This window comes from Schistocerca americana, chromosome 2, assembly GCF_021461395.2.
Source record: "Schistocerca americana isolate TAMUIC-IGC-003095 chromosome 2, iqSchAmer2.1, whole genome shotgun sequence".
Classification (NCBI taxonomy): Eukaryota; Metazoa; Arthropoda; class Insecta; order Orthoptera; family Acrididae; genus Schistocerca; species Schistocerca americana.
This window is the reverse complement of record NC_060120.1, coordinates 704,159,830-704,182,045: the sequence shown is the minus strand read 5'-3', so window position 1 is coordinate 704,182,045 and position 22,216 is coordinate 704,159,830. Positions and strand designations below refer to the sequence as shown.

The 22,216-nt window shown below is 43.9% G+C and overlaps 1 protein-coding gene across 1 annotated transcript in view; it reads right to left on the bottom strand.

Annotated features, from left to right (window-relative positions):
• The window catches only part of LOC124595293 (esterase FE4-like), a 70,227-nt gene that overhangs the window by 8,105 nt on the left and 39,906 nt on the right, over positions 1–22,216 (bottom strand). Inside the window, exons 7-9 of the mRNA XM_047133977.1 lie at positions 21,080–21,245; positions 11,278–11,459; positions 7,662–7,794 (exon numbers count right to left, since the gene is read on the bottom strand). Of these exons, the coding sequence (XP_046989933.1) occupies positions 7,662–7,794; positions 11,278–11,459; positions 21,080–21,245 (481 nt within the window). The remainder of the gene's footprint in view (positions 1–7,661; positions 7,795–11,277; positions 11,460–21,079; positions 21,246–22,216) is intronic.

The following is a 22,216-nucleotide window of genomic DNA, read 5'->3' as shown; positions in this document are numbered from 1 at the left end:
GGACAGTGCGGCGAGATTTGGCGTTAATGAGCTACGGAGCAGACGACTGACTCGAGTGCCTTTGGTAACAGCACGAGATCGCCTGTAGCGCCTCTCCCATGTTCGTGATGATATCGGTTGGATCCCGCACGACTGGAAAAACGTGGCCTGGTCAGGAGGGTCCCGATTTCAGTTGGTGAGAGCTGATGGTAGGGTTCGAGTATGGCGCAGACCCCACGAAGCCATGGCGCCAAGTTGTGAACAAGGCACTGTGAAAGGTGGTGGTGGGTTCATAATGGTGTAGGCTGTGTTTACATGGAATCGACTGAGTCCTCTGGTATAACTGAACCGATGATTGACTGGAAGTAGCTATGCTCGGGTACCTGGAGATCGTTTGCACCCATCTACATCTACATCTACATTTATACTCGGCAAGCCACCCAACGGTGTGTGGCGGAGGGCACTTTACGTGCCACTGTCATTACCTCCCTTTCCTGTTCCAGTCGCGTATGGTTCGCGGGAAGAACGACTGTCTGAAAGCCTCCGTGCGCGCTCTAATCTCTCTAATTTTACATTCGTGATCTCCTCGGGAGGTATAAGTAGGGGGAAGCAATATATTCGATACCTCATCCAGAAACGCACCCTCTCGAAACTTGGCGAGCAAGCTACACCGCGATGCAGAGCGCCTCTCTTGCAGAGTCTGCCACTTGAGTTTATTAAACATCTCCGTAACGCTATCGCGGTTACCAAATAACCCTGTGACGAAACGCGCCGCTCTTCTTTGGATCTTCTCTATCTCCTCCGTCAGACCAATCTGGTACGGATCCCACACTGATGAGCAATACTCAAGTATAGGTCGAACGAGTGTTTTGTAAGCCACCTCCTTTGTTGATGGACTACATTTTCTAAGCACTCTCCCAATGAATCTCAACCTGGTACCCGCCTTACCAACAATTAATTTTATATGATCATTCCACTTCAAATCGTTCCGCACGCATACTCCCAGATATTTTACAGAAGTAACTGCAGCCAGTGTTTGTTCCGCTATCATATAATCATACAATAAAGGATCCTTCTTTCTATGTATTCGCAATACATTACATTTGTCTATGTTAAGGGTCAGTTGCCACTCCCTGCACCAAGTGCCTATCCGCTGCAGATCTTCCTGCATATCGCTACAACTTTCTAATGCTGCAACTTCTCTGTATACTACAGCATCATTCGCGAAAAGCCGCATGGAACTTCCGACACTATCTACTAGGTCATTTATATACACTCCTGGAAATTGAAATAAGAACACCGTGAATTCATTGTCCCAGGAAGGGGAAACTTTATTGACATATTCCTGGGGTCAGATACATCACATGATCACACTGACCGAACCACAGGCACATAGACACAGGCAACAGAGCATGCACAATGTCGGCACTAGTACAGTGTATATCCACCTTTCGCAGCAATGCAGGCTGCTATTCTCCCATGGAGACGATCGTAGAGATGCTGGATGTAGTCCTGTGGAACGGCTTGCCATGCCATTTCCACCTGGCGCCTCAGTTGGACCAGCGTTCGTGCTGGACGTGCAGACCGCGTGAGACGACGCTTCATGGGGGACAGATCCGGAGATCTTGCTGGCCAGGGTAGTTGACTTACACCTTCTAGAGCACGTTGGGTGGCACGGGATACATGCGGACGTGCATTGTCCTGTTGGAACAGCAAGTTCCCTTGCCGGTCTAGGAATGGTAGAACGATGGGTTCGATGACGGTTTGGATGTACCGTGCACTATTCAGTGTCCCCTCGACGATCACCAGTGGTGTACGGCCAGTGTAGGAGATCGCTCCCCACACCATGATGCCGGGTGTTGGCCCTGTGTGCCTCGGTCGTATGCAGTCCTGATTGTGGCGCTCACCTGCACGGCGCCAAACACGCATACGACCATCATTGGCACCAAGGCAGAAGCGACTCTCATCGCTGAAGACGACACGTCTCCATTCGTCCCTCCATTCACGCCTGTCACGACACCACTGGAGGCGGGCTGCACGATGTTGGGGCGTGAGCGGAAGACGGCCTAACGGTGTGCGGGACCGTAGCCCAGCTTCATGGAGACGGTTGCGAATGGTCCTCGCCGATACCCCAAGAGCAACAGTGTCCCTAATTTGCTGGGAAGTGGCGGTGCGGTCCCCTACGGCACTGCGTAAGATCCTACGGTCTTGGCGTGCATCCGTGCGTCGCTGCGGTCCGGTCCGGTCCCAGGTCGACGGGCACGTGCACCTTCCGCCGACCACTGGCGACAACATCGATGTACTGTGGAGACCTCACGCCCCACGTGTTGAGCAATTCGGCGGTACATCCACCCGGCCTCCCGCATGCCCACTATACGCCCTCGCTCAAAGTCCGTCAACTGGACATACGGTTCACGTCCACACTGTCGCGGCATGCTACCAGTGTTAAAGACTGCGATGGAGCTCCGTATGCCACGGCAAACTGGCTGACACTGACGGCGGCGGTGCACAAATGCTGCGCAGCTAGCGCCATTCGACGGCCAACACCGCGGTTCCTGGTGTGTCCGCTGTGCCGTGCGTGTGATCATTGCTTGTACAGCCCTCTCGCAGTGTCCGGAGCAAGTATGGTGGGTCTGACACACCGGTGTCAATGTGTTCTTTTTTCCATTTCCAGGAGTGTATATTGTGAAAAGCAATGGTCCCATAACACTCCCATGTGGCACGCCAGAGGTTACTTTAACGTCTGTAGACGTCTCTCCATTGATAACAACATGCTGTGATCTGTTTGCTAAAAACTCTTCAATCCAGCCACACAGCTGGTCTGATATTCCGTAGGCTCTTACTTTGTTTATCAGGCGACAGTGCGGAACTGTATCGAACGCCTTCCGGAAGTCAAGAAAAATAGCATCTACCTGGGAGACTGTATCTAATATTTTCTGGGTCTCGTGAACAAATAAAGCGAGTTGGGTCTCACATGATCGCTGTTTCCAGAATCCATGTTGATTCCTACATAGTAGATTCTGGGTTTCCAAAAACGACATGATACTCGAGCAAAAAACATGTTCTAAAATTCTGCAACAGATCGACGTCAGAGATATAGGTCTATAGTTTTGCGCATCTGCTCGACGACCCTTCTTGAAGACTGGGACTATCTGTGCTCTTTTCCAATCATTTGGAACCCTCCGTTCCTCTAGAGACTTGCGGTACACGGCTGTTAGAAGGGGGGCAAGTTCTTTCGCGTACTCTGTGTAGAATCGAATTGGTATCCCGTCAGGTCCAGTAGACTATCCTCTATTGAGTGATTCCAGTTGCTTTTCTATTCCTTGGACACTTATTTCGATGTCAGCCATTTTTTCGTTTGTGCGAGGATTTAGAGAAGGAACTGCAGTGCGGTCTTCCTCTGTGAAACAGCTTTGGAAAAAGGTGTTTAGTATTTCAGCTTTACGCGTGTCATCCTCTGTTTCAATGCCATCATCATCCCGTAGTGTCTGGATATGCTGTTTCGAGCCACTTACTGATTTAACGTAAGACCAGAACTTCCTAGGATTTTCTGTCAAGTCGGCACATAGAATTTTACTTTCGAATTCACTGAACGCTTCACGCATAGCCCTCCTTACGCTAACTTTGACATCGTTTAGCTTCTGTTTGTCTGAGAGGTTTTGGCTCCGTTTAAACTTGGAGTGGAGCTCTCTTTGCTTTCGCAGTAGTTTCCTAACTTTGTTGTTGTACCACGGTGGGTTTTTCCCGTCCCTCACAGTTTTACTCGGCACGTACCTGTCTAAAACGCATTTTACGATTGCCTTGAACTTTTTCCATAAACACTCAACATTGTCAGTGTCGGAACAGAAATTTTCGTTTTGATCTGTTAGGTAGTCTGATATCTGCCTTCTATTACTCTTGCTAAACAGATAAACCTTCCTCCCTTTTTTTATATTCCTATTAACTTCCATATTCAGGGATGCTGCAACGGCCTTATGATCACTGATTCCCTGTTCTGTACATACAGAGTCGAAAAGTTCGGGTCTGTTTGTTATCAGTAGGTCCAAGACTTCATGTTCTCGAACAATGATGCTCCGTGCAGCTGGACCACGATTGTTCGCGTTTGGTTTGAAGAAAATTCTGGACAATTGTAGCGAATGAATTGTCCACCTAGGTCGCTTGACACGAATTGCATCGATCATTTATGGGACATAATCGAGAAGCCAGTTCTAGCACAGAATCTTACACTGGCAACACATCCGCAGTTGCGAACGGTTATAGAGGAACCATGGCTTAATATATCTGCAGGGGACATCCAAAGACTTCTTTTTATTGAGTAAATGCCACGTCGAACTGCGCCGGGCAAAAAAGAGGTCCGACACGATGTTAGGATGTACCCAAGACTTTTGCCATCTCAGTGTATATACACCGGTGGCTATCGAAAGTGCAATGTCAGAAGGGATGACAAATAACAAAATTTTATTCATTGTGCGTTGACATAATAGTTGGAAGAATACATTGCCGGAGCTTTTAGTGCATACATTGTGGTGCATGCAGTAAACGGAGATGCCGGTTCTGGCAGCAACAATGACCCCAAATCAGGTGGGCACTGAATCGAACTGTGCCTGGTTGACACATTGAGGGACGCCATTCCGTGCTGCGTCAACTCACTGTCGGAATTAATAAGTGTTAGTGGGTGGTGAGCAGTGGCGTGCCAGTGTCCCGGCAACCTATGACCAGATATTACAGTGGGTGAGAGTTCTAGAGAATGTGCTACTCGGGGCAACAGTCAAACAACCTCTGTATCGTTGTACGTCAAGATGACAAGGCTAACATTTGATCTTACGTTATCATATAGAAAGATAACGTCAAGAGACCTCGAAGATAGAGCGCCACAACCGTCCTTAATACATAAGAAATGTCACTGCGGTTGCTGCTGTGGCTATTATAACCTGATGTGATCGCGTTCTGTACCCGATGGCACCGAAAACCATAAGGCCAAGTGTTGCGCCCATATGTCGATAATAAATACAACATGGGGAGTTTAGTTCTCGTCAGAGGCCTGACATGAATTCGTCCACCACGACAATGTAGGCAGAAACATGACCTTCTTCAAATATGATATCATGCCACAGCTGCATCTCTCTACCGACGTGTCAAGGGAAGCTGAAACAACGGCCACTGCGCTGGTGGTCCGTGCTGCTCCAGACGGCGTCACCCTGTCTGTATGGATGCTGGTGCAAACTAACCCATTTCTGACTGGACGTCTGCCCCATTTGGAGCTAGTCGAGTAGTGCCGTATGGGGTCTGTATGGTGCTGAGTATGGTCCAATTGAACCTAACGGTTCCACATTCGCGTAAGAGTGGTGTGACCCCAAAGCAAGAAGCAATAAAGAATGATGACAAACCGCAGTCTCTATACACCACGATCCAACTGCTGTCGAATTCCGACACTTGCTGGTAGAGGTTTCTCCTCGTTACACAACAAATAACGCGTTCCATGGCGATTTTTCAGTAATAAGCCCACTGCATGATGATGCTTCCTTACATTCAAGAAATTTTTGATATGGGCTCCTTCTGATCCCAACACTTCCTCCAGGTATCATTAGTTCCCTGCTGCTCCATGGTATAATTACGACAGTCCCTCATCGCAGTGACTTAATTCAAATGGTTCGAATGGCTCTGAGCACTATGGGACTTAACTACTGAGGTCATCAGTCCCCTATAACTTAGAACTACTTAAACCTAACTAACCTAAGGACATCACACACGTCTATTCCCGAGGCAGGATTCGAACCTGCGACCGTAGCGGTCGCGCGGCTCCAAATTGTAGCGCCTAGAACCGCTCGGCCACCTTGGCCTGGTGACCTAATCCGGAGCTCTGTTAGAAATCCCACGATTTCTATATGCACACCTCTTTGCGTCAACCATTTAGTCGATGCTTGCATATCGATATGGCCTTGAGCAAGTTCACTCATATTATTATGATTATTGTTATTATTAGTAGTATTGTCATTATCATTTAACACATTGTCATAGAGGTAATGTACATTGTTTCGGAGCGAATCTGAATGTAAATCTTCCTGAAAGTCGTGACAGCCTGAATCCACACTGTCACTTTGGACCATCTCGTTTTTAGACAGCCTGTTGGGTTGTAAAGGGTGTTCCAAGTAAAACCGATACGCCTCACGTACCGGTTCATCATTTCTATTCGAACTGCTTGTGAAGTGGCAACATTGTCTCGAAAATAGGCTAGACTGCATTTTAGCGAAAAGTTGAGTGCAGCTGTCTGTTCGCGCGTCAGTTGTTGTGACAAGCTCGTATTGTTGAGTTCTACAGAAATGGGCAGTTTGCATTAGAACAGCGAATTGAATTTGTCGTTACATAAAGACGGGCTCCATGAAGGAATGTAAAGAAATGTTTTAAACAAAGTATCCTGGTCGGGAACTTCCCACGAACAGAGCTAATCAAAATGTAGGATGTCTTTAGAATGTGCAAACGAATAGGTGGCCGACAGTGGGGACCCCTGAAACTATTGACAGAATTCGCATAGACATTACGAGAAGTCCCTGCCAGTCTGTAAGGAGGTTATCGTAGCAGATTGGTGTATCTCGTACATGGCGTCATCGTGTACTAAAAGATATGGAATTAAAAGCCTGTCATGTGTGTGTGGTGCAAGAGTTGAAATTTGAGGATCAGGAAAAAAAGGGTTATGGTTACGGTTGCTAACGGTTACTTTGACCCCTTGCTGTACTTCATGTTAGATGAGGCCTGGTTTTATTTGTCCAGTTATGTAATCTTTCAGAATTGCTGATACTGGTCGCAGGACAACCCACATATTCTGGATGAAGAACCTCTTCACGCGGAGTAGGTAGGTGTTTGGAATGCGTTGTCCAGCATGCACGTTAATGGCTCCATTTTTTTTAGTTAAACCTTAAACAGTACCAGATATTACAGATCTTTGACTCTTTCTATGCTCAATTAACAGATGCAGGGAAGTTATATGCAATATTCCAACAAGATGGAGCAACTGCTCACACATCCAACGTGTTCCCTGAAGACAGACTTGTCAGTAGAGGTCTCTAACCACCAAGGTTCCCCGACTTCAACATCGCGTGATTTTTATTTGTGGGATAACTAAAAAGCAAAGTGAACGCTGACAATCCTCGCACAACAGAGACCTTAAACGGAACGTTACTATAGAAATTAACATCACACCTGCACAATAACAGTGTGCTACTGGTAACGTCATCACACGAAGCAGCCATGCCTCGAATTCATAGGGTCACAACTTCTGGCACTCTTACAAACAGGTAACTACATGTTTTTAACGTCATTATCTGTTCTTTTTTATTTAGTTCATTCTTATTTGAATCCCAGGAGATTTTATGTGGGACGTTCTACTATTTTATAGTATTTTCAGAATTCATGCTGGTTACTAAAGAGTTTCCATTCTGTACACGCCATTTAGTAGTACTTAATGTATGCTATAATATCGTCTGAGATTCTGCAGACGATGATCTATAAAAATTTTCTTTTAAGAAGAAAGAGAGTAATAAGTGATACGTTTTAATTATCTTCGAATTGAGTTACATTTGTGTCATAAAATAAGCTGAATGTCTAAGTAAACGTCCAACATCGTACAACCAATAATGACATACTTTCTTCTTATTATGTACTATTTAATGAATTTTAATCGTTACCTGGGCCGCCAGGATATGCACTGAGAGGACCAACGAACGAAAACAGGTACTGGAAGACAGGCTTTGAAGAATAGTTAGCCATGCTCTTAACAGCAGCGTCCAATCCTTCCACAAAAAAGAGATGCGAATCGAACTGTAAAGTGTAATAAATACATCATTAATATTTCCGTGTGGTTCAGAAACTTGAAAAATGGAGAAAACATTAATATCCTACTATAGTTACGCCATTTTAATGTATTTTACACATTAGGAAACAAACTTGAATATCACATAGCCTACAAATTTTATTCTAAAGAACAGTTATGACCTTATTAAGTGTATGAATGTTCTGACTGTACCAGCTCAAGCTAAATTTTTATCCCTAGACATTTTAATCTTATACAGAAGAATAACTGTAGATGAAATAGTCGAGACAATAAAAAACGAAAACAAAATAGTTAGCTGACAGAAAGTAACAGAGTTTATAAATTTACTTAGTCTCGTATTCTCACACAATTACTTGTCTTTCAACAACAAAATTTACAAGCAAAACACAGAATCTGCAATGGAAATCCCTTTTAGTGGCCTAATAGGTGAAACTTTTTTTCTGTATTGTAATGTCATTCCCCTGCCCCATATGGTCAGGGGAGGGCTGGCAGCAGCACAGTCCAACCGCTCTTCAGCCAATTGGTTTTACAAAAATACAGAAGGGTGATTACATAAAAATGGCGGCTAAAAGGGGGAAATAAAAAAACACAGTAAATGGAGATGATGGGAGTTAAATTATACACTAAGATTGGGACATGCAATGGGAGACAGTTAAAAAGTCGACATAAAGTTCATAGCTGGCAAATCAAAGTGCACTTAAAAAACATCGGAAGCAAACACAAGTTAAAAGTCGGCTACAGGATAAAAATCACAGAGCAAGACACTTAAAAAATCACAGGAAAACGACAGAACACTCATGAAGAATAAACAACTGGTGTTGGGGACCTGCCAGGGCGGGAGATGAAGAGGGGAGACAAGGCAGGAGTGAGTGCAGAGACACTGAAGAGGGACATGGGAGAGGGAGGGGGTGTAGGAGGGGGAAAGCCACACAGGAGAAGGGAGGGGGAGGAGAGGGAGCCCTGAGGAGGAGGCAGGAGGAAGGCGGGGTTAGAGTTGGTAGGAGGGGTAGACGTCAGGGGGAAGCTAATCATCTGGGAGGGGTAGATGGTGGAAGTTGCTTTGAGAAAGGAGGTGGGGAGTCTGGAGATGGAGAGAGGTCGGGACACAACGGTAAAGCGCGACAACGGGGTGGACAGGAAAGGCGAAACCAGGGGGTGAGGGGATCGAGTCGGCAGACAATATACAGGGTGCAGATGTGCTCAAGGGAAAGGAGAAGGTGGGGGAAGAGGATGAGGTCGTAGAGGATGTGCGTGGGGGACAGAAGATGGATACAGAAAGCAGGCAGAGCTAATAGCTGAAACACTGGGTCATCAAAAAGTCAGTATAAATTTGAAAACTTGATAAACCATGAAATAATGTAGATAGAGAGGTAAAAATTGACACACATTGACATTTAAATAACTTGAAATCAAATAAATATTTCTACGGCTGGACCATAAACACGCTCTAACACACATTATTAAATACATAAATAAATTAAACAGACATATATCAAAGGAATAGCAAGTAGAAGTAGGCCAGTAGTCTAATGTCCCTGTGCTTTCTAAAACACAAAAAAATAATTGACCAATTTCTTCAAAAATAGCTTATATCGGATATAAACAAAGACATAGAAGAATAAATATATTTATAGGTATGCTGCTACCGATTTTTCGTGTAACTGTGGAGAACTTACGGCCTGACGCGATCGATAGTAATCGGCCACTTTGAGCTCCAGTAACTCATGTACTATTGATGTTACATGCATGTAATTAATACCAATTTAGGTTTACACTACTAGCTTTCTAAAGACACGTCGATCGACGAAATCCGATGAAATGTTTAGATTTTGGAAATTCGTTACTGGGTACTGCTTGTATAAGTGTCAGTCAGATAATAAACTTTAAACAAACAATGATAGTGAAAATCTGATTACACCATCAGAATCGTCGTGCAAATAATGGTAATGTGCATGTTTCTTTTTGATGTATCATCATTCATCTGACTATTATTAATTTCTATATGAACTGCAAAATGGTTGCCATTACGGTTTCACAAAGTCTGCCATCTTTGGCACTACCGGCAAGTCTCCTCCATCGGCACAAAGCACAGTCCTCATCTCAGCGTTAGCATCGAATTCCCAGTCACGCACTCCCTGGATCCCGGTTAACGCTCGGCACCACGTGGCTGCCGCCGAACTGCGACCCGCCGAAAGGCGCCAGCGCAGGCGCGCCAACTGCAAACTCTGAATATTTTCAGGGCCCCACGACTCGCCCGTTACAAGTTCGATAGTCTCAAGGTCGATAATACAGTGGGTGACCGAACCTTGTTTGTTGGAAGTTTGTATTGGAAAACACCAAACGTTTATTACCACTTGGTCCTTAATTATCGCATCCCACTTTTGTACTCTTGTTTGATATAGTACTTCCTTACATTGTTGTTTAATTTATCCCTCTTTCTCGTTCTGTTTCCCCTAAGAATTTCTGGTAGTATTTTCTCGCCTGACTTGCTCTGCGTCTGAAGCGCTATAGGGTGGGACACATGGGAATTTCAAACCTTTTTGACATTGTAACAAATGTTGTGATCGCCTTGTTTTGCGCCATCTGCAACGCTCGCACCAATTCGTCTACTTTGGCGTCAACATCTAGTTCTCTTCCTTGCAGAGGGTGTGTCTTGAATTCTGCGTTTGAAAGTTCCCAATTCGCTTTACGTGAATTATACAGTATAGACGCTCGGGGTGGATGTTAGCGTCTAAGTCACTATCTCCGTCTGTAATCTTGAAGAAAATGAGATTATGGTCACTTGTAAGTCCATCATAGATTTTCCTGTCACTATCTGCGTCTGTACTTGTGAGGAAAATGAGATTGTGGTCCCTTGTAAGTCCATCACAAACTTTCCTGTTTGCAATGCGGTCACTGACTTTCGAGTTTACGACGGTGTTACCTAGGGATGGTTGAAGCCAGAAATATATTGTTAGCAGAATACAGCAGGCTAAAATTGCATATAATTTAAGGAAGAACTTACTACATCAAGGACAACAGGGAAACAAGGGAGAGGACGGCTAGAAGACCTGGGGATTTAGTGCTACAGAAGGATGATGATCAGCTGGTGAGACATACTAATGAAGAGATGCTCAGGAGAGTGCAGGAAACCAGACATCTGTGGGGGCACATCCAAACAAGAAGAGCCAAACACGTAGGACACATTTAACACATAGCAATATTACTGGAACAATGGCATAAGGAGCTACTGAGACAAGCGCCTGGAACGACCGAGAATGTCATACATGAATCCGATTATGAATTATGTTGGTTGCTCTACAAGCATAGAATAAAGAAGAAAGCAGGCACAAGAGGGGAATGAGGTGCTGCTGCAAATCAACCTCAGGGTTGAACACTAGAGACTCAATGTAACATGAGGAGTCCAAGTATCTCTATAATTGTTTAACGGCAGTGATTTACACCTGTTAGCTTTATTTCTTCCTACTTACTAGAGCGGTGGTGTAGTTATCCGTCAGTGTGATGTCGCTGCCGTTGTAGTAGAACTCTTTGACGGAAGCAGCACCTTCGAGCCGTTCTTCCCTCGTCGGAAGTCGTAGATCGCACCCCACAATCTCATCAAAGTTCTTGTTCAAGTTGCTTATTTGTGATCCAGTGGATAATATGCCACCCCCTGTCATAAAAGACAGCGAATATTGTAGAATCCTGTCTCAACTCTGATAATAAAGCAAACCACACTGAAATGAAGAAATCAGTTACAGAAATGAATTATCTGAAGAGATTTACAAAGACAGGTTGTGACTGGAAATGAATCCCATAAATTTTAAGCTTTATGCAGAAGCTAATTACGTATACAATTCCATTAAACTTTATCCTTTCAAACTCAGTCGTTATATAGTAAGAAAATCAAACAAACAAAACGATTTAATTGTTAGTTTTATGCTGTTAAAATTCAAAAAATTGTGAGGTAGCTAAAATTTAAGCAGATGTCAGTTTTATAACTTTTAAATGCCCGACTAAGCCTGTGGCGATATAGTTCTGTCAGTTAAGGCCAAAAAAGGTCGAATATGGGAAACAATTCATATATTCGAAGATTTTTATACAGTGCTAGGAAGGAGTGCCATGTGCAACGTACTAAATAAGCTGGCTGGTGGGGAGTGAAAGAGAGAGAGAGAGAGAGAGTGTGTGTGTGTGTTTGTTTTTGCATTTTAAACTCGTCTTTGTAAGTTGCCTTGGATACCTTGAAAAAACCGCGCCCTCCAGCGAAAAAATATCGTAGTTCAAAATGGTTCAAATGGCTGTGAGCACTATGGGACTTATCTTCTGAGGTCATCAGTCCCTATAACTTAGAACTACTTAAACCTAACTAACCTAAGGACATCACACACATCCATGCCCAAGGCAGGATTCGAACCTGCGACCGTAGTGGTCGCGCGGTTCCAGACTGTAGCGCCACCCCAGCCGGCCAAATATCATAGTAAAAAAATTAAACAACTGAAATGGCCCTATTCATTTTTGGTCTAGTAATAATTTTTTTGCGAAGGGAGCGAGAGAATATTGAAAATTTCGTCGTTGCATATGCACTGTAGCTTTTTTTGTTTTCTTTTAGGCCAGTGTGAAATAATTTCACACTTGATGGACCACTATCGTGCATTGTAAACCATTGTCGATTACTTCCTGTATTCCATGGACACATGTTTCTCTGACTTCCACTACTTTATGTTGTTGATTGTTTTCTAGATAATACAGATAAAGTGCAAAGGTTGCATTAGCTTGAGGGAACGTAAAACGCTTTGCAGAAATGTTAAGAATATCGTTAGAAAAGTAGTACCGAAATTATTAACGCATAACGGCGACGCTGGAATCTTAATGGCACATACACATGTTGTCCCATTTATCTTGACCACAGCCAATAACTTTTTGTCCCGAAGCTAAACAAAGAATGTATTATACAAATGTTGTTTAGTTACCAGAGTGACATTAACCAGCATGGTAGCCTTTTTTGTAACTTTATTTGTTACGATGATATGAACGGCGACAAGTCTCTTTTTAAATAGAACTCATATTTTTTCGGTAGTCCACTTCCTGTCCTCAACACCTGTCCAAAAAACTTCACAGTGTACGGTTCAATTTAACATGATTTATTAAGAACGTAACACAAAATTGACTTCGGTTCTCCTTCACTAACACATTCTCCTTTACTAACAAACAGTTCAGGTACCGGGCACGTAACTCGTCCGCTTTCTACAGGAGACAGTAAACAAACGGAATCGCAAGGAATATGCACACTGGTGATTCAATCAACTATCTTCAGATGAAGGTGTGTATGAGCACAACATACACCAACTAAGAGAAGGTAGAAATGTTACTACCCGTGGGGAATGTGAGTTAGCAGAACAGTAACTGCAGTAATGTTTTCTTAGTTACAGTTTGGGTATATGTATTACAGCAAAGTAGTACTTTTAAAAGATATATTATATACTTTGTAAAAGCCTTTGATAGGGTGCAGAGTTATGGAGTACCTCCAAGGATCATCAGTATCGTGAAGATGATGTACAGAGAATATACTTGCCAGGTGAAACATGGTGGAAATCTCTCAGAAACATTAATTTTAAATTCTGGAGTAAGGCAGAATTGTTTGCTTTCACCACTGATATTGGATGGTGTCATGAAGAGGAAAGGACAGGTGTACAGTTTACTCTATGATCGCCTGGAGGACCTGGACTTTGCGAACGACATCTGCCTTCTGTCCCACAGTTTCAAGAATATGAGTGAGAAGCTCAAGGAATAGGAAACAGTAGCTCAGAGAGTTGGATTAAAAATAAACACGGCTTAGACTAAAGAGCTTAGGATGAACAGTAAGGACAATAATGAACTAGCCGTGAAAGAAGAGGAGATTGAGCAGGTGGAGAGCTTTTGTTATCTGGGAAGTATTGTTTCCAAACATGGAGGGGCGACGGAAGACTTCGAAAGTAGGATGAAGAAGGCAAAAGGGGCCTTTGCCCAGCTGCGACCAGTTTGGACATCTCGTGAAATATTGTTGAAGGTAAATCTTAAAATCTTTGATTCAAATGTAAAATCTGTTCTCTTTTACGGGTGTGAAACGTGGAAGGTGGCAGCACAAATTAAAACAAGAGTACAAATCTTCATCAACAAATGTTTCAGGATGATGCTGGGAGTATGATGGACAAATGTTACCTCAAAAAAGAACTACGGCAAGGCACCCAACAACGGGAAGCCGAGATAACCGTAAAAGAAAGGAAGTGGAGATGGATTGGACACACCCTGAGAAGAGACCCTCAACATATTCCAAAGCAGGCTTTAGAATGGAACCCACAGGGAGCAAAGAGCAGAGGCAGACCGAGGTCGACCTGGCGCGGTACTGTTGAAGCTGAGGTGGCAGCCGTCGGCCACTCCAGGAGTAACATCAAGTGGTTCAAATGGCTCTGAGCACTATGGGACTTAACATCTATGGTCATCAGTCCCCTAGAACTTAGAACTACTTAAACCTAACTAACCTAAGGACAGCACACAACACCCAGCCATCACGAGGCAGAGAAAATCTCTGACCCCGCCGGGAATCGAACCCGGGAACCCGGGCGTGGGAAGCGAGAACGCTACCGCACGACCACGAGATGCGGGCAAGTAACATCAAGAAGATGGCAACGAACAGAGTCAAATGAAGAGCTCTAATATGTTCCCTATGCTCCACGTCGGAGTAAAAGGAATTAAGTCAAGCCAAGTCAACTGCAGTAATGTTTTCTTATTTACATTTTGAGAATATGTATTACAGTAAAGTAGTACTTTTAAATGATATATTATATCCAATAAAAAAAGTTCTTCATCATAATTATTTTCCCTTTATAACAGTTGAAGGCAGGCGAAATGCTACTCAGGCAGATCAACTCTACAGAGAACGACATCCTAATAAGAATCCACCTTCCCAACCGATGTTTTACCGTCTTGTGACACTTCGGTAAATGGGAAGCTTCAATCGGAGGCAACGTAATTGTCGTAGCACTCGCGCAGATGAAGACACCGGAGTAACTGTCCTCACTTCTGTTGCAAGGAATTCACACGTGAAGAAACGACAGCTTAAACAGGAGCTAATTTCCACACAAATGTTCTCAAAAATGGTTCAAATGGCTCTGAGCACTATGGGACTTAACATCTGTGGTCATCAGTCCCCTAGAACTTAGAGCTACTTAAACCTAACTAACCTAAGGACAGCACACACATCAATGCCCGAGGCAGGATTCGAACCTGCGACCGTAGCGGTCGCGCGGTTCCAGACTGAAGCGCCTAGAACCACTCGGCCACAACGGCAGGCACAAATGTTCTCAGTCGAATCTCTTTCTTACATGTTGCTTATTTTAACACAGGGAATGGCTACGTATGGGACTAGGAATGGAAGCTCAAGAAAGAGGCGCTCTGATAAGAAACGGTATAAGGCAGGGTTGATAATGGAAGCAAGACTGAAAAAAAAATCGAGACACGTTCATTGGATTTGTCGACGTGGGAAAAGCGCACTACAGTGTACAATGTTGAAAGAAATTCGAAATTCTTAGAAAAACAGGAGTAAGCGGTAAGGAAAGACGGGTAATACACAATGTGTACCAAGCAAGAGGGAAAAGAAGACTGGAAGATCAAGAACGAAGTGCTCGGTTTAAAAAGGGCGTAAAGCAAGGAATGCTGAAAATTAAGTAGACAAGTAAGATAAGAAATCTGGAGGCATGTACGATAATCGGAGAGGAGGGAAATGTGTGGAATATAGTGATAAGGAGCGACAGAAAGGCATACTTACTTATGACATCAGGGAAGAACATTTATGGCAATAGGAAGAGATTCAGAGGGCAAAAACTGTAGGGGAAGACAGAGGACCGGAATATATCTAACAAGTAACGACGGATGGTGAGTATTAAGTGCTGGTCTGAGATGAAGAAATCGGCACAGGGTTGAGGTCGGCACAGCTCGCATTAACCCCTCAAATGACTAACGAACCTCCGCCTCCCTCAACATTAAAAATATGCGTATCCACATGCGATTAACTGGCATCAGCTTTCGTGTCAAAACACAACAAACGTCCACCCTACCATCCAAAGATCTCTTGTTTGACACCATTGAAGTCGCAACTGGCGGTGGTTTAGGTTCAGTGGAATACACGCTACAGGGTGTCTGGCTCGGAGCCTTCAAAGTATCCGATTTGTAACAGTTCGTCTTGCCACTGTGGTGTCAGCTGCTGCTCAAATTGCTGCTGCAGATGCAGTACGATGAGCCAAAGCCACACACTGAACACGATGGTCTTCCCTCCCGGTAGTGCCACGAGGCCGCCAGGAGCCATGTCTTCTAGAGACCGTACGTTCCCGTGACCACCGCTGCCAACATTTGTGTGCGCTGGTTACATTTATGTCATGTCTCTCTGCAGTATCGCAGAAGGAGCATTCAGCTTCTCGTAGCCCTGTTACACGACCTCTTTAAAACTCAGTGAGGTGCTGAAGGTATTTTCATCGTCTTAAAGGTATTCTTGACTAAAATCAAATTGTTGTTGCTGTTATGGTTTTCAGACCTGAGACTGGTTTGATGCAGCTCTCCATGCTAATCTATCCTGTGCAATCTCCTTCATCTTCCAGTACCTACTGCAACCTACATCCTTCTGAATCTGCTTAGTGTATTCATCTCTTGGTCTCCCTCTACGATTTTTACCTTCCACGCTGCCCTCCAGTGCTAAATTTGTGATCCCCTGATGCCTCAGGACATGTCCTACCAACTGATCCCTTCTTCTAGTCAAGTTGTGCCACGAACTTCTGTTCTCCCCATTCCTATTCAATACCTCCTCATTAGTCACGTGATCTACCCACCTAATCTTCAACAATCTTCTGTAGCACCACATTTCGAAAGCTTCTATTCTCTTCTTGTCCAAACTATTTATTGTCCATGTTTCACTTCCATACATGGCTACACTCCATACAAATACTTTCATGAACGACTTCCTGACATTTAAAGCTATACTCGATGTTAACAAATTTCTCTTCTTCAGAAACGCTTTCCTTGCCGTTGCCAGTCTACATTTTATATCCTCTCTACTTCGACCATCATCAGTTATTTTGCTCCCCAAATAGCAAAACTCCTTTACTACTTTAAGCGTCTCATTTCCTAATCTAATTCCCTCAGCATCACCCGACTTAATTCGACTACATTCCATTATCCTCGTTTTGCTTTTGTTGATGTTCATCTTATACCCTCCTTTCAAGACACTGTCCATTCCGTTCAACTGCTCTTCCAAGTCCTTTGCTGTCTCTGACAGAATTACAATGTCATCGGCGAACCTCAAAGTTTTTATTTCTTCTCCCTGGATTTTAATACCTGCTTCAAATTTTTCTTTTGTTTCCTTTACTGCTTGCTCAATATACAGATTGAATAACATCAGGGAGAGGCTACAACCATGTCTCACCCCCTTCCCAACTACTGCTTCCCCTTCATGGTCCTCGACTCTTATAACTGCCATCTGGTTTCTGTACAAAATATAAATAGCCCTTCGCTCCCTGTATTTTACCCCGTCCACCTTTAGAATTTGAAAGAGAGTATTCCAGTCAACATTGTCAAAAGCTTTCTCTAAGTCTACAGATGCTAGAAACGTAGGTTTGCCTTTCCTTAATCTTTCTTCTAAGATAAGTCGTAAGTTTAGTATTGCCTCACGTGTTCCAACATTTCTACGGAATCCAAACTGATCTCCCCCGAGGTCGGCTTCTACCAGCTTTTCCATTCGTCTGTAAATAATTCGCGTTAGTATTTTGCAGCTGTGACTTATTAAACTGATAGTTCGCTAATTTTCACATCTGTCAACACCTGCTTTCTTTGACATTGGAATTATTATATTCTTCTTGAAGTCTGAGGGTATTTCGCCTGTCTCGTACATCTTGCTCACCAGATGGTAGAATTTTGTCATGACTGGCTCTCCCAAGGCCATCAGTAGTTCTAATGGAATGTTGTCTACTCCCGGGGCCTTGTTTCGACTCAGGTCTTTCAGTGCTCTATCAAACTCTTCACACAGTATCGTATCTCCCATTTCATGTTCATCTACATCCTCTTCCATTTCCATAATATTGTCCTCAAGTAAATCGCCCTTGTATAGACCCTCTATATACTCCTTCCACCTTTCTGCTTTCCCCTCTTTGCTTAGAACTGGATTTCCATCTGAGCTCTTGATATTCATACAAGTGGCTCTCTTTTCTCCAAAGGTCTCTTTAATTTTCATGTAGGCTGTATCTATCTTACCCCTAGTGAGATAAGCCTCTACATCCTTACATTTGTCCTCTAGCCGTGCCTGCTTAGCCATTTTGCACTTCCTGTCGATCTCATTTTTGAGACGTTTGTATTCCTTTTTGCCTGCTTCATTTACTGCATTTTTGTATTTTGTCCTTTCATCAATTAAATTCAATATTTCTTCTGTTACCCAAGGATTTCTACTAGCCCTCGACTTTTTACCTACTTGTTCCTCTGCTGCCTTCACTACTTCATCCCTCAGAGCTACCCATTCTTCTTCTACTGTATTTCTTCCCCCCATTCCTGTCAATTGTTCCCTTATGCTCTCCCCGAAACGCTGTACAACCTCTGGTTTAGTCAGTTTATCCAGGTCCCATCTCCTTAAATTCCCACTTTTTTGCAATTTCTTCAGCTTTTTCTACAGTTCATAACCAATAGATTGTGGTCAGAGTCCACATCTGCCACTGGAAATGTGTTACAATTTAAAACCTGGCTCCTAAATCTCTGTCTTACCATTATATAGTCTATCTGATACCTTTTACCACATACAATCTCAAGGGGAGCTCTCATGACAGTTAGTGTATCTAAAGCAAACCCGCTCTGCATCTTCATAATGGAGCTAAGGACACCACTTTCAGATATGCACTACTGGCCATTAAAATAACTACACCAAGCAGATGATAACGGGGGTCTTCATTGGACAAGTAGATTACACTAGAACTGACATGTGATTACGTTTTCACGCAATGTGGGTGCATAGATCCTGATAAATCAGTGCCCAGAACAGTCACCTCTGGCCGTAATAAAGGCCTTGATACGCCTGGGCATTCAGTCAAACAGAGCTTGGATGGCGTGTACAGGTACAGCTGCCCATGCAGCTTCAACACGATACCAGAGTTCATCAAGAGTAGTGACTGGCGTATTATGACGAGCCAGTTGCTCGGCCACCATTGACGAGACGTTTTCAATTGGTGAGAGACCTGGAGAATGTGCTGGCCAGAGCAGCAGTCGAACATTTTTTGTATCCAGAAAGGCCCGTAAAGGACCTGCAACATGTGGTCGTGCATTATCCTGCTGAAATGTAGGGTTTCGCAGGTATAGAATGAACGATAGAGCCACAGGTCGTAACACATCTGAGATGTAACGTCCACTGTTCAAAGTGCCGTCAATGCGAACAAGAGGTGACCGAGACGTGTAACCAATGGCACCCCTTACCATCACGCCGGGTGATACGCCAGTATGGCGATAACGAATACACGCTTCCAATGTGCGTTCACCGCGATGTCACCAAACACCGCCGCGACCATCATGATGCTGTAAACAGAACCTGAGTTCATCCGAATAAATGACGTTTTGCCATTCGTGCACCCAGGTTCGTCATTGAGTACCACATCGAAGGCGCTCCTGTCTGTGTTGCAGCGTCAAGGGTAACCGCAGCCATAGTTCAAATGCTTTAAACGGCTCTGAGCGCTATGGGACTCAACTTCTGAGGTCCTCAGTCCCCTAGAACTTAGAACTACTTAAACATAACTACCCTAAAGACATCACACACAACCATGACCGAGGCAGGATTCGAAACTGCGAATGTAGCGGTCGCGCGGTTCAAGACTGTAGCGCCTAGATCCGCTCGGCCACACCGGTCGGCGCACCCATGATCTCCTATCTGATAGTTCATGCTGCTGCAAACGTCGTCGAACTGTTCGTGCAGATGTTTGTTTTGCAAACGTCCCCATCCGTTAACTCAGGGATGGAGACGTGGCTGCACGATCCGTTACAGCCATGCGAATAAGATGCCTGTCATATCGACTGCTAGTGATCCAGCACGGCGTTCCGTATTACACTGCTGAACCAACCGATTCCATATTCTGCTAACAGTCGTTGGATCTCGACCAAGGCGAGCAGGAATGTCGCGATACGATAAACCACAATCGCGATAGGCTTCAATCCGACCTTTATCAAAGTCGGAAACGTGATAGTACGCATTTCTCCTCCTTACACGAGGCATCACAACAACATTTCACCATGCAACGCCGGTAAACCGCTGTTTGCGTATGAGAAATCGGGTGGAAACTTTCCTCATGTCAGCCCGCAATAGGTGTCGCCACAGGCGCCAACCTTGTGTGAATGGTCTGAAAAGCTAATCATTTGCATATCACAGTATCTTCTTCCTGTCGGTTAAATTTCGCGTGTATAGCACGTCATCTTCGTGGTGTACCAATTTTAATGGCCAGTAGTGTAGAAAGAAGCCTACGAACTTTCGTTTGTCATACAATTACTTCTTAGCGTTGCGATTTTATTTCGTTAGCGTGCTTCTACCTGAATAGAGTTTTTCGAAAGCTGGTTAACCACATGTCTGCGGGGCAGGGGAACAGTCAATGCTTTATCAGTGAATGAAATAGGAGAAATTTTCTAAAGGCAATACGAAAACGGTTGTGAATCGTTCTGTGGAAAGTGGAGTAGTTGTAAACTCTTCATAGCCGGCCGGAGTGGCCGTGCGGTTCTGGGCGCTACAGTCTGGAACCGAGCGACCGCTACGGTCGCAGGTTCGAATCCTGTCTCGGGCATGGATGTGTGTGATGTCCTTAGGTTAGTTAGGTTTAACTAGTTCTAAGTTCTAGGGGACTAATGACCTCAGCAGTTGAGTCCCATAGTGCTCAGAGCCATTTGAAAGATTTTCTAGGCGACTGAAGACCTCAGCAGTTAAGTCGCATAGTGCTCAGAGCCATTTGAACCAAACTCTTCATAGGAGTTGTTTCATGAAGGATAAGGGTAATTGCCGTTTACAGGATAGAGAAGTTACGGATTTTTCAGATATTTCATATAATTCAGATCGGTTTTGGAGGCCTATGCTTAACATTACGATATTACTTAAAAGAACGGTACAAAAGTACTAAGTATTCTAAGTACGTGCCCTTATTTGTTTACCCAATAATTGGTTTTAAATACTTTTGACTACGATATCTGACAAGCAGAAGAATTTTTAAAAATGAAAATATATTACGTGAAATTCACGAGGAAATGTTATCTTACTCTGTGTTTGCTTCAGTTGTTCGAGGTCATTATTACCAGCCATGAAAGGAATCAGATTGTAGCGGCCTTCAGCGACAAGCGTCCACGGCAATTCCGCCAAAAAGGCACCGTCGTGTTGCGGTTCGACGGTCGGTGACCAGACACAGGTGAACAAACTGAGCTTATCCTGCCACAGTAAAATCATGTTTTTTAACTCTTTGTTAAATATTAGTCACGAATGGTATATTTTACGAACAATAGAGATATGTAAACATAAAACTACGCCGAATTCTACTTTATTTGTATTTAATTGCACATCGTAAGGTTATACTGCTGTTATGACTATATTTTATATTAATATTACGTTAATTGTACAAATTACCAGAATAGAAAAATGAGTCATTATATTCCTTAATTAGTACGGCAAAAGGCAAACAGTCGAAGCACGCTGGGATTTAACAGATAATATTGACAGATCAACCATGCTATGTCTTGATACACATTACTTTATACCTTTATTCTTTCTGAAACCTTGTCTGTAGCTGCTCCAAAATACATCTTTAAAAAAAGTCAAAAAAATGATTACAATTTCAGGAAACTTTAACGATTTATTTAAGGGAAAGAACTACATAAATTGAGCAAGTCAATAACGCATTGGTCCGCTTCTGGCCTCTACGCAAGCAGTTATTCGGCTTGGCATTGACTAATAGAGTTGTTGGATGCCCTCCTGAGGTATATCGTGCTAAACTCTATCCAACTGTCACATTAGATCATCGGATTCCCGAGATGGTTGGAATGTCGTGCCCATAATGATCGAAATCATCTCAATTAGGGAGAGATTCAGGGACTTTACTGGAAAAGATAGGATTTGGCAAGCACGAAGAGAAGCAGTAGAAACTCTCGCCGTGTGCGGGCTTGCATTATCTTGCTGAAATGTAAGCCCAGGTTGGCTTGCCGTGAAGGGCAAGGGAACGGAGCGTAGAACATCAGCGACATACCGCTGTGCTACGAGGATGCCGCGGATAGCAGCCAAAAGGGTCATGATGTGTGAAGACACTGCACCCCAGACCATCAGTGCTGACTGTCGGTCCGTATGACGGGCGACACTCAGGTTGGTACCGCACCGCTTACCTTGACGTCTCCAGGAAAATCTTAGCC